General features: G+C 32.7%; 1 protein-coding gene and 1 non-coding gene across 4 annotated transcripts; one reads left to right on the forward strand and one right to left on the reverse strand.

The window, feature by feature from the left end:
* Positions 1–4211: 4211 nt before the first annotated feature.
* Positions 4212–8092, reverse strand: LOC112033802 (small ribosomal subunit protein uS3y-like). 3 transcript variants are annotated; one of them, XR_010624951.1, is made up of 6 exons: positions 7991–8092; positions 7601–7752; positions 7163–7217; positions 6966–7071; positions 5084–6782; positions 4212–4988 (listed from the first exon to the last, which is right to left on the reverse strand). XR_010624951.1 is itself a non-coding variant. In XM_065763274.1 (5 exons), the coding sequence occupies exons 3-5, from the start codon at positions 7187–7189 to the stop codon at positions 6683–6685; spliced, it is 237 nt and encodes a 78-aa protein (XP_065619346.1). In that variant the 5' UTR covers positions 7190–7217; positions 7601–7752; positions 7991–8092; the 3' UTR covers positions 6515–6682. The 3 variants fall into 3 exon arrangements, 2 of the variants coding, with proteins under 2 accessions (XP_065619346.1, XP_065619410.1); XM_065763274.1 differs by lacking the exon at positions 4212–4988 and having other exon boundaries at positions 6515–6782; positions 6962–7071; XM_065763338.1 differs by lacking the exon at positions 4212–4988 and having other exon boundaries at positions 6515–6782; positions 6962–7071; positions 7601–7716; positions 7991–8091.
* Positions 8093–14907: 6815 nt separating this feature from the next.
* LOC112038648 (uncharacterized) lies at positions 14908–15396 on the forward strand. Its single transcript, XR_010626256.1, has 2 exons — positions 14908–15134; positions 15247–15396. It is a non-coding gene; the product is annotated as an uncharacterized LOC112038648 (transcript).
* Positions 15397–16550: the final 1154 nt, after the last annotated feature.

The raw sequence follows: 16550 nt of genomic DNA on the forward strand, positions 1-16550 counted from the left end.
ATTTTGTGCCATGTGTTTTATCTAAAATTTTAAATTTTTGTGCATGCATTAACACCTATCATGGAAGTTAAGAAAACCACAATAATCACGTTCATTCACCTAAGCAAAAAAATTTAACCTGCACACTAGAAAATCCCTACCAATTCTGCACTAATTAATTAGAGTACTATTAAAAAGAAAATTTTATCTGTAGTATTATGCATTTCTAAATTTCAAAATGATTTACTAAAACAAAAGTTCTTACTATATATTGATTGTAAAAGTGCTAAGCATGTTATAGAAAAAGATGTTGCAAACATTGCTTCAAAACATATTTTTGCCAGGTGGCAGACTATTTTAAGTTTTTATTTATTTATTTTTTTTTATATTGAATATATTAAAGGTTCTCAAAACTCTATCTCTGATTTTCTTACTCTAATATGACCTTATATAAATATATAGAAAATGTACTAGAAAATAAATTAAGCATAATTGCTTTTGTGCAAAATGTAATAATAATGTTTCTCGCAAATTGATTCCTTATTTATTATTCAATTTAGTGTCAAATATTTTGATAATGACTCTACAATTTTAGAATTTATTTTNCCAAAAGTGAAGAAAATGAAGGTCTATTGATCAAATTGATAAGTCAAATTGAAAACCCTGAATTACAAAAAGAATATTTGGATAAGTTTAGGAAAAATCTGGTAAAAGATGAAACTAGTAAAAAACTAAAATCAACAATAAGCTTTGAAGAAACTTTGGAAAGATTTAATAAAAAGAAATCCAAAGAATTAACTGTTAATGATCTTCAACATGAAATTTATTTTGTTAAACAAGAGATAAGTGAATTAAAACATGAATTTAAAAGCATTAAAAGTGACAACAATAATCTTAAACAAGAATTGTTATTGTTAAAAATTAATAAAAATCTTGATAAGTCTGATAATGAACAAGATGAGCACAAAGATGGAGATGAATTCAGTCAACAAGCTCTTCTTTCTGATAAAGGTATTGTTGATAATTCTCAACTTAATCTTATTAATAAAATGCTTCCTCCAAAATGGTTTACAAAAGTTAAAATTGTTGTTTCTCATGATTATCATTTCATTGTTATTCCTACGATTGATTCTAGTGCGGATATAAATTGTATCCAAGAAGGATTGACTCCTTCAAAATATTTTGAAAAATCAACTGAAAGATTGGTTTAATTGCAAGCGTGGCAGAGTTTTAAATGGCCAAACAGTGCAACATGCGGCTGGTTTTACTTAAAAGCTACATACATGGCAACATTTTAAGAGGTATTTTTTCCTACATGGCAGCACCTTCTTAATTGCAGGAAAAAACTTCTGATATTATAAAGAAAATATCAAAAAATTGAGAAAACAAATATTTTCATGGAGAACCCAAAAACTCGAAACAAAAAGGAATCAAAACCAAAATCAAATCTAAAACTATCCAACAAAAAAACTCAATATAAAGTAATATTTCATATCCAAATCTAAAAAAATGGAGAAAAATGTAACGGAGCTGGTTTGATGATTTGATGGTGGCAGATAGATAGCCTAATGGTGTTGATGCCCATAGATTTTTCTTTCTCTATGCATGTGCTTACAATTGCGGTGCTCTAGTCTAGCACAGTTTCCTCTCTGTATCCTGCAAGTTTTTTTGTTTTTTTTTGGAGTATTGCAAGCCTTTAAACTGTATTTTAACCGGTTATTTTTGAGATGCTATCAAATGGTGTGTTAACCTAACGAAACAATATAATTTATCCTTTTTTAATTGCAAGCGTGGCAGAGTTTTAAATGGCCAAACGGTGCAACGTGTGGCTGGTTTAACTTAAAAGCTATATACATGGCAGCATTTTAAGAGGCATTTTTTCTTACATGACAGCACCTCTTTAATTGCGAGAAAAGACTTTTGCTATTATATATGTATATATATATATATATATATTTATATATTTCAATATCATTGTTATTCATGTCAATATTTTTCATTCAAAATTTAACTACATTAAAAAAAAAAAAAATGTTAGGATTAAATTGACACATTTACAAGTTAAAACCAAATTAACACCCACAGGCCACAAACTTAAAGTTAAGAGACCAAATATGTAATTTACTCTATTTTTATTTGACTTCAAAGCACACAAAAGTCAGGTGCGTTATTAATATTAGCTGTAGTTTTCATGGTTTTAAAAACCGGTACGGTGAAAGAACCAGAAAAGTTGCTAATTATTGGTTTTATGGTCGGACCGGGGTCCGACCGATGGTCGAACCGGTGACGTCATAAGTAATTTAATTATTATTTATTTAAATTATATAAATAATTAATAATTTTTTAATATACTAAAACCCACAAACCAATAGTAATAAATATGTTTCATTTTAAAAAAAAATACAAGTATATAAGTATATAACATTCTTTTTTAAAAATTTAACATAATAGCAATACAAAACAATCATCCTTAACATAATAACATTACAAAACAACCATCCTTAACATAATAAACTTTCAAGTTTCAACAAAACCAAATAAATAATTTCATTAGCCATTACATTTACATTCAAATAAGCAAATAACAAATAAGTTCATTACAACAAATAGCAAATAAGTTTTAATAAATTTAATAACTATATTAAGAAAATATAAAAAAAGTGATTTTTTTTCCATACCACCTTTCTTTTCTTGTGAGTAATGGTTGACCACTATTAACATTTAAGCTTCATCTTTTAGTTTGTACAAACAATAGTCCTAACTTTAACTATTATTTATTCAAAAAATTTAAAAAAAAAAAAAAAAAAAAAAAAAAACCAAAGTCAGATGACTAGACAAGTCACTGACTATTCCCCCTTTATCAATCCACTTTGCCACTCCACCCCTCCTAGCCACACGTTTACTCTTTTTAATATTTTTTTTCTAATACACGGGTATACATACGCCCTCATAAATCTAGTAACACTCCCCACTTTGCTTACCATCAAGAGACTATTTTTCCAGTTTTCTGTCCTCCACAGAATCCATATCTCCCTCTCTTTCTCAAGAAGTTTTTTTTTTTTTTTTTTTGAAACCTCTCTCAGGAAGTTAGATCTATTGCTATCTCTACAATACCATCATCGGTTCCTCTCTTCCTCACTGAATGACTGAAGATCTGTAGATACCATTCCAAGATGCTACTTTCAACACCAAGCATGAACATTCAGTCATTTTCTCTCTCTCAAGCATAGTCAATCTTAAGAAAAAAGACTTTATTGCAAAAATCTGTCCTCAACATCAGCAAATCTGAGAAAAAAGAAGATTTACTACAAAAAAAGCTCCATTGCAGATCTGTTTTCAGCAATTTTTCAAAACCAGTTTGACCTTTCTGATTTTCGGTTCTTAGGTGAACTGGCCGGTTTGCACTGTTTACCGGTTTTAAAACTATTTCCGCGTTTTTGCTATAACCGGACCGGATTGAAAAACCGATGATGGTTGTTTTGTAATGTTATTATGTTAAGGATGATTGTTTTGTATTGCTATTATGTTAAATTTTTAAAAAAGAATGTTATATACTTATATACTTGTATTTTTTTTTAAATGAAACATATTTATTACTATTGGTTTGTGGGTTTTAGTATATTAAAAAATTATTAATTATTTATATAATTTAAATAAATAATAATTAAATTATTTATGATGTCACCGGTTCGACCATCGGTCAGACCCCGGTCTGACCATAAAACTGGTAATTAGCAACTTTTCCGGTTCTTTTACCGTATCGGTTTTTAAAACCATGGTAAGAACCACAGTTCCATCACGTTTACAGGTACAGGCATTGTGATTCGAGTAGTTGCACTTATTTAACCTAACTTATCCAGTTTGAAGGTGAGGTGTTCGGGTAGCCCTATGATGGCTTACTGAGTTGTACTCATTGACTCGTTACAAGTTACAACAACCCGTGGGGCGTGGGGTCAGTGAATCTACATCAGAGACTCTTTTTTGGCCTTAAAAAAAAAAAAATAGATCCAATAAAAATTACATGCTCAATAAATTTTATGTTTGGATTGGCAGAAGGAAAAAAGAAAAGAAGGGAAAAGATGATATTTCTATTGTTTGGTTTCAAGGGTGGGAAGAAAATGTGAGAGAATTGAAGAAAAGGTTTCTCTTGGGCCCATAAAACCTTGTCTTCCCAAATTGGGCGGAAGAGCAAGGAAAGCCGAATAAGCCGAACTGTAATTAGAGACCAAATCTAAATATTTAAATCAGAATTCAAAATCCCTCTCAAAAAAATCAGAATTCAAAAGATTTGAGAAATCAAACTTAAGCTACTAATAAATTTCAAGAACATAAGTAATTACCCACCAAATAATCAATCAAAGGTATGATTTTTACCCAAACAATAATCAAAAACCCAGAGAAGATTAGAGAGCATGAATTAAAAACTAATTTAATTAAACTTCGCTTAGCCCACACCTCATGGCGCTCAAGATTGCACGAGTCTGTTCTCTACTCCTTCAAGAGAAGAATATAAAATCAATAATAATCAGCTAAAAAGAGAGAGAAAGAAAAAATTTACATCACGCAGAAAAATATGAAAGTACGAAATTTCACCTTGTCACAATTCCCTTTGATTGTTCATATCATTGATCCATTCCTTCGCCAGAAAATTAAAGGACACAAAAATATACACAAACTTGTGGATTCCATTCAAATCAGAATACAGTTACACAATTAGTCCATCACAAATAGAAACTACAAATCAAAAACAAAAATTATGATATTTCTCTAAACTATATTCCTTTTTTTTTAGCAATTCTGTTTATTGGTATTAGTACTATCCGTCCCTTACATAAAAAACCAGCAGGGGATCGAATTATGGAGTTCCATATTAGTAAATCTCTTTAGTAATCAAAGCAAAACCCACCAAAAAAAATATATATATTAAAAATCAAAAATCAAAATTTCAAGGCCTCACTCCCAGCAAGATCAATAAGATTCAGAGTTCCTTGTACTTGTTGTTCAGTGCTCTAGCACACGAGTGGAAATTAAGAAAAATAAGTTTCAACAATACAACATCTAAGAAACAGAAGAACGAGAACTGGACCGTGCTAAATGATTGTACCTCATTAATACCAAATATTCGTAGGGTGAAAACAAAATGACTTCTTGATGATCATTCATCTGGGTTTTCTCAAGAATAATATGATTTTCAGAATCCAAAACCAAAAAGAAAAAAAATAAAATAAAATAATAATAATAATAATCAATTAATTAATGGCAAGGATTAGGAACTACTGTTGCTCGGGCATTTGTGGTGAATGGGGCTATATTCTCTTCTTATGAGATAGCTCTGAGGTACCTATTCAACAATAGAAGCATTCAAAAGTAGAATGCAATTTAGAAAGTACATTCCAGCGAAGAGGCTCAACTTCTGGTAGTAGAAATCTCTCTAATAATATTCTTTTGGCAAAGGCCTTAACAACAATGTATATCGTGTATGATATGTCATCATTGTTGACACACTGTTGCTGTATTTTTCAGAGAGATCAACATTTATATTGAGAAGTTCAGAACCATACAAATCATCACGCCCCAGTTGCATCAATAATGCTGCATGCACAAAATGTCACAATCCTTCTGCTGCATAGTGCAAAAGCTGGCGGCCTAGCCATTTGTTTAATTTGTGCTGCATAACTCTAAAGAGTGAGCCTAGCCATTTCATAATTAATATTAATTTTTTTTTCATTACCAACCACACATTCCATCCATCTCAATGATCAGCAAATGATGACCCCACCAAATAAACTTTCATGCATCCACAGCATTGCTGTGTCTTCCCTTACTCTCATGAATGATTCTTCCATTCAAAGTGATGCACTAAGAAATAAATGAGACCAGAATTTATGCTTATTAATGGACCAATCCATGTCATCAGGAATCACATTGTTGCTAATACTCAATCAGCTTCCAAGAAATACAATTCCTCAAAATGCCTAGAACAGACCCTTAACATTACTGGAATTGAGACCATCTACTTGATTACCTTAATAAGAGACAGATAGGCATGCACATCTTGCACTAAGATGACAGATGTTACATCAACAATTTGGTCATTAACCGTGGCACTTTTTTTGTAAATTTGTCTAAATTAAATACTAATGAGAAATGGAATATCATTACTAATATAAAGTATGAATAAGTAAAATCAACTCATAATTAAAAAACTAGCGTTCAAACCCCATAAAACCCACAAAATAAAAAATCAACATGCGCGTCTGCTTTAATATCATAACTCATTTAAAGTCATGTAGCTGCTTTGTCTTGTTTCGATAACTTCATTGATCATGCAATTAAAATATGGTCTTCAGGTATACTTTGACTAAGAAACTAAGAAAGTATGCTCTTATAACTTGGAGAAGACCATAATGGCAACCTAATCCATGCAAAATATGGTCTTCCCCATGTTATAAGAGCATACTTTCTTAGTCAAAGTATACCTTCTCTAAATGTTAAGAGCATACTTTCTTAGTCAAAGTCTCTCTTCAAAATCAGATTCTCCAGTCAAACAAAGGCTCTCCATAAATTAAATTAAGGGTTTTAAGAACGTAATTATAATAATTAAAACATTTAAGGAAGTAAACACTAATCAATTACCCTTAAACAACATGCTCCTTAATTGTTTGAGAAGACTGAAATAAAGAAATTGCTTCAAAAAAAAAACTTAAGTGTCACACACAGTAAGCATATTGTGGTGTAGTTGGCCCCATCTTTCCCTTAGGATCCCAGTCAAGCACAATCTTGACCTTAATACCAAGTACACCCTATAATCATTAAAAAGGGAGGAAAGGATAACACATCAGTAATATAAATTATTATTAACCTTGTGAAAAAACATAGCCTGACCCAAGAAAATAAACAAACCAAGTTATGGAAAATCTTCAGCAGCTGCTATCAAATCAAGCACCATAATTAAAATATAGAAGATAGCAATGAGACTGACCTGCCTGAGTCAATGTACTCTTTGACAGGTTGACCAGAGGATATCATGTAACCATCCTTGAACTTCATTGACTTGGCACGCTGAGCTCGCAGCCTTCCACTCACTATGACCTGAGTGAAGGTTTAAGTAAATTAAAATTAATTCCAAAAAGAAACACACCCACACATAAGGGGGGGGAGGGGGGGGGAAATCCTGACATACCTCACATCCCTTCACCCCATTCTCCATGACAAATCTCAAGACACCGTAGCAAGCCCTAAAACATGAGAAATCCACACCCAAAATACATCAGGAACAAATATATGCTTCAGAAGAAAGGCCAATAACCAGATTTTTTAACGAGTATGAACAGAAAATTGGAGTGAGGCCCAAGTACACAGGCCTCACAGGGAGTATACTACGAACACTCCAAAAAATAAATAAATAAATAACAGAGATATAAGCAGTACAGAACAGTTAAACGAACATAATCAATAAAGAAGGAAGACAAATGAGCTTGTTGTCACTCGAATAGTATTGCCACAGGCTACGACCTAAGTTGAATTATCAAACATTCATAAATAATCATCTTCAATTACATATAAATTAGCAAAAAGTAAAAAATAAAATAAAAATAATCGTGGGTGGCAGGATTCGAACCTTCGCGGGCAAAGCCCAAATGATTTCTAGTGATGCCCGATAACCACTCCGGCACGCCCACTTCCTGGGAATGTAAAGCTCAGTGATAACACCCTCTTCGTTCTGCATCTTTTGGCCTTTTTTTGTGTGTCAAACACCAAATAATTAATAATCTGAACCAACAAAGAAGAAAATTTCATACATGAATCAAAAATCGCACAAAACTTTGACTAACACTGAAAAAATGGAATTTATATTCAATCCAAAATGTAATACTTCTCTTTTTTCAGCTTTTCCAAGCAAACAAACATAACTTTATACTTCACAGAGCATAGAACAATCGAATAATAAAAGAAAACCCTAATTTTCTCTCAGATCTAATTTTCAGAGAAATAGAGAGGGAGAGATTACCAGTGGAGGCGAAGAAGAGGGCTTGAGAGCAGAGAGGCTGGGGTTTCCAAAAGCACCGGTGAAGAGACAGAGTAAAACCCGAATTTTATAATTTTATATTTTATATTTGGGGAAAAAGGAATTTAGGAAAAATAAATAAATAAATTTAAGAAGTCTCTAGCCGCGCGCGTTTGTCAAAAACGCGGCTTTAGGTGTCCCTACAGCTGCGTTTACCACACGCGGCTATAGGACATCCTTTTAAAAAGAAATAAATTAGGCTGGGCCTATAGCCGCGTTTTTTAAACACAGCCATAGGCCTGGCTAATATAGCACCACCACAAACATGATAAACACGGCTATAGGTATGTTGTTTTTATAAACATGGCTTTCATCTTATGACAACCACCAAATTATTCTACTACATTCTACGACTAGATCAATACCCTCTGATACCAAGTTGAGTTGTAAATTATGAGATATTATGGTTAAAAAAGAGAGAAAAATGGAGAGATATGGAGAGAGAGAGAGAGCTACCAATTAGGGAGACTTGGTGGCAAAATGAGAAGGTCCAAGCAGAAATTAGGCTTAAGAGAGAACACTATAGAAGCCTACCTAGATGTAGGGACATTGCCGCTTATGAAAATTATAGAGATAAACAAGGAAGCAAAAAAGACAGTCCGAGAGGCTAGGTTTAAGGCCTATGATGAATTATGTAGCTAGTTGGATATTTATAAACTTTCTACGACAAGTACAATGAAAAAAATACTTAAATTGTGTCAACATTAAAGATGAATATCAAAAAGTGTTAGAAAAGGAAGAGGAGAGATTATAGAGAGATTGAACATTGAAGAGTTATTCTGAAAAACTTTTTAATGGAAGCCATGCACAAAACTAGACCAAATGGAGTAATCCAATTGAGGATATAAAACAACAGCAATGGAAACATTCAAGGCTTAGTCTTGTTTCTTGAAGATGTTGGAAAAACTAGTTTTGCATCTCATCCAAAACATGCAATGGAAGTAACAAACACGGATCTACTTCATTCATTAGAGATAACATGTAACCTTGAATTCTAGAACAAAGAATAGAAAGTGTACCTTGATACAATGAAATTCAAAACCAAGAATTGGGAATACCTTTAATCTTCATCTCAAATCCACATGGTGCCCAAGAAGTGTGGCCTCTCAATCAGTCTTTGTGTACGTTAATTCTCAAAGAAAGTCTTTTTTCTTCTCCTTGTAGAGAAAAAAATTGTTTTCTTTTCTTTTTATCATATGTACATCATAACTACCCCTTAGTAGTTACTTTATTTAATAACTCTTATTAAATAAAAATTGATTATCTAATTGGGTTAGCCTTTTGGGCCTACCCAATTGGGTTTTAGTTTGTGGCTTGAGATGAGACCAAAAGGAACAAATAAGACTCTAACTCCAATGGGCTTTGGGCTTATCTGTCAACTCTTGATAAGTCCAAAGTTACCATTAATTATATTTAATACTACTATGTAAATATAATTGCACTCTAGACCTTATTAATAAATTATATCCCAAGACTCTAATAATATCATTTGACTCCTCCATGAAATATCCATAGTGAACAAAGTCATAATAAACTGTCACTTTGTAAACAACTATTTTATCATTGGGTACCCAGTTTAATCTTTTAGTTATTCACATTTATTGAAATCCAATTTCAATAAATATAAGATTTAGTAACTCCTTACTAAAGTGGGTGCCTTGAGTAACTAATTCCCATTAAACTTGTCTCAAGTAGATATTTTGTGTTTCTATAAAAAGAGATTATGGATTCCATCTTGAGAATATGTGTTCCCTCAACACTACGTGTGGTTACCCAACATACTGAGGTTTTGACCGTAAATATTAGATCTAACTCCTGATATATCAAAGTAACCTACATTTCATGATCGGGTTCACTATCCTCTCAAGATTGAAAGTCTATAAAATTAGATGTTGTGAGATTAATTATTCAGGTGACAGTTGTTAATTGAATAATTTATCTCACAACAGTCCAGTTCAATATGTATTAACTCTTAAGACACACCAACACATCAACTAGAAGTCTCCACTTCCATGATTAAGACAAACCATCTTAGTTGATGTGTTATAGTATTCGTAGATAAAACGCTCAATTTTATCACCGACTACGAAATATATTTTGAGTTTACAAAGAACTTGTGATTTATATTTTCTGTGACTAAATCATATAAATCACATATAATGCATCTCAAGGACTATAATAATGTCCCATTAGTTCATAAATGTCTCATATAATTAAACAACTTAATTATTTATAACATGCCAACAAATTGGATTTTAGGGCATAAACCCCAACAAAAGATTCACAGTTGCCTCGAAAGTTTTGAAATTAAGGCTTTGTTGTTGTTGTACTAATAACAATCAATCTAGGATATACAGAGAATAAAATAATAAGTTTCTCAAATATTAAAAAAATTAGTGTTAGATAATCTGTAAGAGAGAAAAATCATAATGTAACATCATATTTTAATAGAAATTTCAGTTTCATGATGAAGAAAGCATTTAAAAGGGGTATTTTGGGAGCATTCAATCTCAAACAGATATTGAAGGAACCTCTAACCAATTGCACATGTGTGGCACAATTACAAGAGAACTCAGAAAAATTACTTAAACAATTTGTTGAAGAATTCTATAAAAATAACAATTTCTAATTTATGGGTTTTTTATTTTTATTTTTATTTTTTAGTTATAAATATAGCTTCAAGCTTAGCATGACAATGAAAATTAGTAAAATAGATCGGACTTCCATTGCTTGGAATAAGAAAGAAGAGAGAACAAGAGAGAGAGAAAAGAGAGGAATGGAGAAAAGACTAGATAGAGTTATACACGAAGAAGATAACAATGAAAATTAGTAACAGCTATGAATTAAATAAAGTCGTCTAAAATTTAGGACTACATTGTTAATAGTATTTCAGACTAAGTTGTTAATAGTAACGTCTAGAATTTGGCATTTAGCACATACTAGAGTATACTAATCAGTAGTTTTGGCAATAGCATCCTCAATTTCAGCTCTATATTCAAACCATGCTTTATTTTATTATGTAAAAAAAAAAAAAAAAAGACGCCTCACTCATGAGAAAGAAATGAAAGGAAAAGCTATCTATTAAATAGATTATTTAGTTTACAGTGACGCCAGAAAAAGAAAAAGAAAAAAAATCAGTAGTGATTGATTTGAATGAACCTCAAAGAGAGCGTTAGTGGTCAATGGTGATTGAGACTCTAAGGGTCTGTTTGGTTGGAGGAGGGGAAAAGTGGAATGATGGAAAATTGTGGGAGGATGGAAAATTTATTAGTTTTCCCTCTTGTGTGTTTGGTTGGAGGGGTGGAAAAGTGGGAGGGTGAAAAACTATTTTGTTTGGTTGGAGAGAAAGAGAGACGGATGGAAAATATAATTTATATAAATTGACTATTATACCCTTGTTACATAATATGTAAGAAATAGATTTATTTATACTCATTAAATAATATAAAATTTACCACATCATATATATAAATTATTATTATTTTTTTATTATTATAATGTAAAAATTACAATAGTTTACATATAAATTTAATTGGGCAAAAGATTTTGTAACCAGCAAAAAGTGGTTAGCAAATTTACATTGCATTTGCTAACCACATTGAAAAAAAAAAAACAATAATAGATCATGTTGAAAAGAAAAAGAAGAAAAAAAAAAATAGACCACATTGAAAAAAAAAAAAAAAAATGAGAAGAGAACTTGGACACGTTGGTGTGCTTTGTGCTATGAAGGTAATAAGATGAGCAGAAGCAAAAAAGTGATAAAGATTTGTGGCCAAAAGTTATTAGGTGGGGTAGGTGAGAAGGTCATGAATGAGGGCATTATGGTAAAAGTGGTGTGAGGCACTTTTCCTCTTCTGGCTTTTCCTTTCAATTTGGGAGGAAAAATTTGTGGGCTCGGGAGAGAAAATTTTCTCCCGGGTATTCCTTCCTTCCTATTTTCTCTTTTTTGTCAAACAATGAAAAACACTGTTTTCACTCTATTTTCCTCCCTATGTTTTCCATCCTCCCTAAATTCCCCCCAACCAAACACAGTGTAAGAGAGAATGGAGAGAGCGAGCGAAATGTAATTAGTAGAGTGAAAAATGAATGTAGAAATGTAGATCAGATATTTATGTTATTTTAGGTAAAAAAAAATTTCATGTTATTGTGGGTAAAAAAAACACACACAGCTCATAAAAGCATTTCATTGAACAGTTAATTGCTTTAAGTGGTTATTTAATACCAAAAATTGCATTTCATTTAATACCAACCTTGAACTCTAAAAAATAATCTCTAACAATTTTTTAACAAAAACTAAACCAATTCAAGCACCAAACCTCAATAACATTACCACTCCCAGCCTTACTAGTAGATATAGACCCATATAGACACATCCAAAGAAAACAAAAAACCCATGAATTTTTTTTTTTTTTAGAAAAGAAAAGGGGGACTCGCGTGTAGCAGTCATTGTCCCACGCCCCATGGTACAGTTGGGTAAGCCCATGAGTACCACCCCTCGAACTGGAGCTCAGAACTTCGAACCCACACACACCCCAGGCTCTATTGGTTTCTGGGACTTCCAAAAATTGCAATTACAGTCCTCATGAGAATTCGAACCTGGGATGTGGTGAAGCCTTAGCAGTTACCTACCAGTTGTACCAACCCACTGGTGGTAACCCATGAAAATTTTACCGTAATCTTTCAAACCCATGTCTAGGAATGAACGAAAATCAACAATTAAAACTAAAATAGGCCAAAGACGTTACCTTTTTGTAATACCAAAAGCAACAATGACGTTATCTTTCAAACCTATATCCAGGAATGATTTAGGGTTTGTTGTCTTGCTCCTTACCTTCCACCATATCAAAGAAATGCTGATCTATTTTAGAAGCCATGGGATGCTAGATTTATCTAGAGATAAGTAAAGGAAGAGAACAAGAGAGAGACACAGAGAAAGATAGAAGTAGAGAGAAGATGAGAGAAAAGAGACTGAGGCGTCTTTTTTTTTTTTTTTTTANTTTTTTTTTTTTCTTTTTGTCAAATTAGCTATCCAATATGGAATTTGCAATTTGTATTATGTTTTGGGATGTTGATATTGTGCATAAATGAAACTTGTGTATTTGTTTTAATTAGATGTTCAAAGGGCATAATAGTAATACTAGACTCTTTTGTGCTATTTTATTTTAGTTAGCAATGCTAGAATTTGTATAATTCTATAATTATTAAACAAGTATTAATTTGATAGAAGGAGCTGAGCTTATTATTGATATGAGTGGTGAATTCAAAATAAACCAAGTAATTTGCAAATGACAAATTCTTTTTTTTTTTTTAATCAATATGAAAAATATGTGCGAACTAGACCTATTTCTAGTAAGAGCATGCTATTGAAGACGTTGCAAGACCCTTGTTATTTCAAGGGATAATTATAGTAAACCCACCTGAGGTTAGGCCTGTTTGCGCTTTGCCTACCCGTGGTTCAAAACTTATCATTTTGCCCACCTATACTTCAATCCATTACCCTCCCGTTACCCAACTCTGTTAAAATCAGGGATAAAAATGTATTTTATCTTCACTTTTATGTCTCTCTCCTCTAAAAACAAAAAATAACAGAGAAAACTCAAACAAACAAGATCAAAGAGGGGGGTTTTGTAGCTTGGGTTCAAGAACACACTTGCTCTTGATATGAACAGTCTTAAGCCAATCAATCCGAATAAAATTTTCATATTCGCACAAATCTTAAAAAACATTTACAAAAATCCTACACTTGAAAGTGTTGTACTCTAATTTCACAAAAATCCTTTTAGTCATTCACAAAAAACATACACGGCTTTGTTCTCTCTCAAATCTCAAACCAAAACCAAAGCAAACCCCTCTTCAAAACTCAGACCCACCACACCTAGCAACATAAACACAAACCCATTACACCCACAGCAAAGAAAATAAAATAGCAGAGAGAGAGAGGCGGATCGAAGTCACAATCGCTAGAGATGGAACCGTTTGAGCCGATGCAGTCGCTGGAGATGAAGTGAACCAAGACACCCATGACCTCTTCGAAGTTACTTTCGTGTCCAACCATATTCAAACCCTCGTCTACCGCATCCACCGCCGCCGTCTCCACCGCCTTATCGTCGGCCTCGACGTTGAGTGGCAACCCAGTTTCAACCACAACATCAAAAACCCAGTTGCCACTCTCCAACTCTGCATGGGTCGACGCCGCCTCATCTTCCAATTCATCTATGCCACTCACTTCCCCAGCTCGCTCATCGAGTTTCTCGGCGATAAGGATTTCACTTTTGTTGGAGTTGGGATTGAGAGTGATGTGGAGAAACTGTTGGATGATTATGATTTGAAAGTTGGGAATGTGGTTAACCTTCGTGGACTTGTGGACCGGTTGGGGAATAGGGATTTGAAGAACGCTGGGTTGAAGGGTTTGGCTCGAGCTATGCTTGGACTCGAGGTGCACAAGCCGAGGCATGTAACTTTGAGTAGCTGGAGGTCCATGGAGGTTGAGAGATGAGAGAGAGAGAGGGAGAGATGACACGGTTATTGTTGCATAGAGACACAAAACCCCATATTCCAAGCTCCTTAGAAAAAATTCAAACCCTAACTTTTTGATTCATGTTATGTTGTATTTTGGTTGTAAAAGTTGTTTTCTAACGGAAAAGCCAAAGGTGGATAACGGATGGGTAACGAATTGAAATTCAGAAGAGTAAAGTGATAAGTTTTAAACCACGAATAAGCAAAGTACAAACGGGCCTAACCTCAGGTGAGTTTACTGTAATTATTCCTTATTTCAAACTGGATGGACTCAATCCTAACCCGAGCCCGTTTTGCCATGTCAATATGTTAAAAGTCTAATAGAAGTTTTGAATTTTGATCCTATCCGTGAAAAGAACATGACGACATCCTCGACCGTCAGATCACACTTCCTTATGAATCAGTCATATATATACAAAAACCTCGTTTGTTGTGTTGTCTTGCAAAAGCAGCAGCAGCTAGGGTTCCGCGAACTACTAGACGCGTCCTCCTCCTCCTCAGCTGCGACCCAGTGTTGGCGTTTTCATTTCTGAATCGAATCATGGCAACCCAGATGAGCAAGAAGCGAAAGGTCAATGCGTCTCCTCTCCCCTCCTCTCTTCTACTCTCAAAATCGGATAGAATATCCAGATCGTCATCAATCAACTCTACTAATTATTAGTATCTCTTTGTGTGTGTTACAGTTCGTCGCCGACGGGGTGTTCTTCGCGGAGCTTAATGAGGTTCTGACCAGAGAGCTTGCTGAGGATGGCTACTCCGGCGTCGAAGTTAGGGTCACTCCGATGCGCACTGAGATCATTATCAGGGCCACTCGTACTCAGAATGTTCTTGGTATCATCTATAATAAACTCTCTTTCTTGCTTGCTTGCTGGGTAAATTCGTTGAAAGTTTAAATATTTTAAGACTATCTCATAGTCAATTGGGCATCGATCTTATTGTTTTTCATGCATATATATGTTAGGTATCGGCTGATAGAAGATTTAGGGAAAAGCAACCAATTTAGTGTCTTAATTATGCCTATTTGGATTATAAAAAATAAAAATATATATATATATATATATATATAAGAAATTTACAATATTGAAAACTAGTTTTGAAATCTAATATCAATAGTAGTTGACACTCTATTTTAATTCGAGAATATACATCAAAGTTTGATTGTTGACTTATTTATACATTATCTTTTTCTTTTAATAATATCATGTCATTATCAAGTAACACACACTCTATAAAATATAATATTTTATTTTGAAAAAAAAAACACTTTATTTTGGCCATGAATTGATAAAAAAACCTAAACAACCATAGTTTATACCAAATTTCATCGAGATACTTCGGCTTCACTCTTTTCACACTTATGATTGCTTCTCATAATGTCTATAATTTCAAATGTATGTTTTTAACTTTATTGCAACCAGATTATCATGACATATACTTTATTATTTGATATCTTTTTCTTTTTTTTTTACTTATCACTTTATTCATGTAAGAGAATTCCTCAACTATTCAATTTAAATTTGTTTGTAGGTAGCTAGATAAAAATGTCTCAATTGTTTTCTTCAAGCTGTTGTATTTAAATGACGTTGAATATATTTAATATTTGAATAATTTTATCCAAAAAAGTTACAAATTTAGTATTTAAAAAAAAAAAAACAAATAATAATAATGTGCATTATATTTGTCAATTAAGTTTGAGTTGTGTACAGTAAAGCTAATAACAAACAATTAAACTAATAATATCTTAATTTAACTATTTTTTTAACCCAAAAAAAAATCAATAAATAAAAAAAGTGTCAGGTCATGGGTTAGTTGGATTAAGTCGGGTTGCCCAGCAATGCACGTGAGAAACATTATAAAAAAAGGTTAATAATAAACAATACTACAATTCTATCACGACTGACTTTAATTAAAAGCTAATAGAAGATAACATAGTTATTTGAGGACATTAGATCTGTTTGGTAAAGATTTCTAGTAACGTTATTTAAGT

This window comes from Quercus suber, unplaced genomic scaffold (assembly GCF_002906115.3).
Source record: "Quercus suber isolate HL8 unplaced genomic scaffold, Cork oak 2.0 scaffold_2, whole genome shotgun sequence".
NCBI classification, from domain to species: Eukaryota; Viridiplantae; Streptophyta; class Magnoliopsida; order Fagales; family Fagaceae; genus Quercus; species Quercus suber.

What these genes read in the sequence shown, in the direction of transcription:
- LOC112033802 (XM_065763274.1), bottom strand. Translation starts at nt 7,189, where the DNA reads ATGGAGAATGGGGTGAAGGGATGTGAG. An exon ending in ATGGGGTGAAGGGATGTGAG is followed by an intron (nt 7,072 to 7,162) that starts GTATGTCAGGAT and finishes ACCTTCACTCAG; the next exon opens with GTCATAGTGAGTGGAAGGCT. An exon ending in GAGTACATTGACTCAGGCAG is followed by an intron (nt 6,783 to 6,961) that starts GTCAGTCTCATT and finishes TAATGATTATAG; the next exon opens with GGTGTACTTGGTATTAAGGT.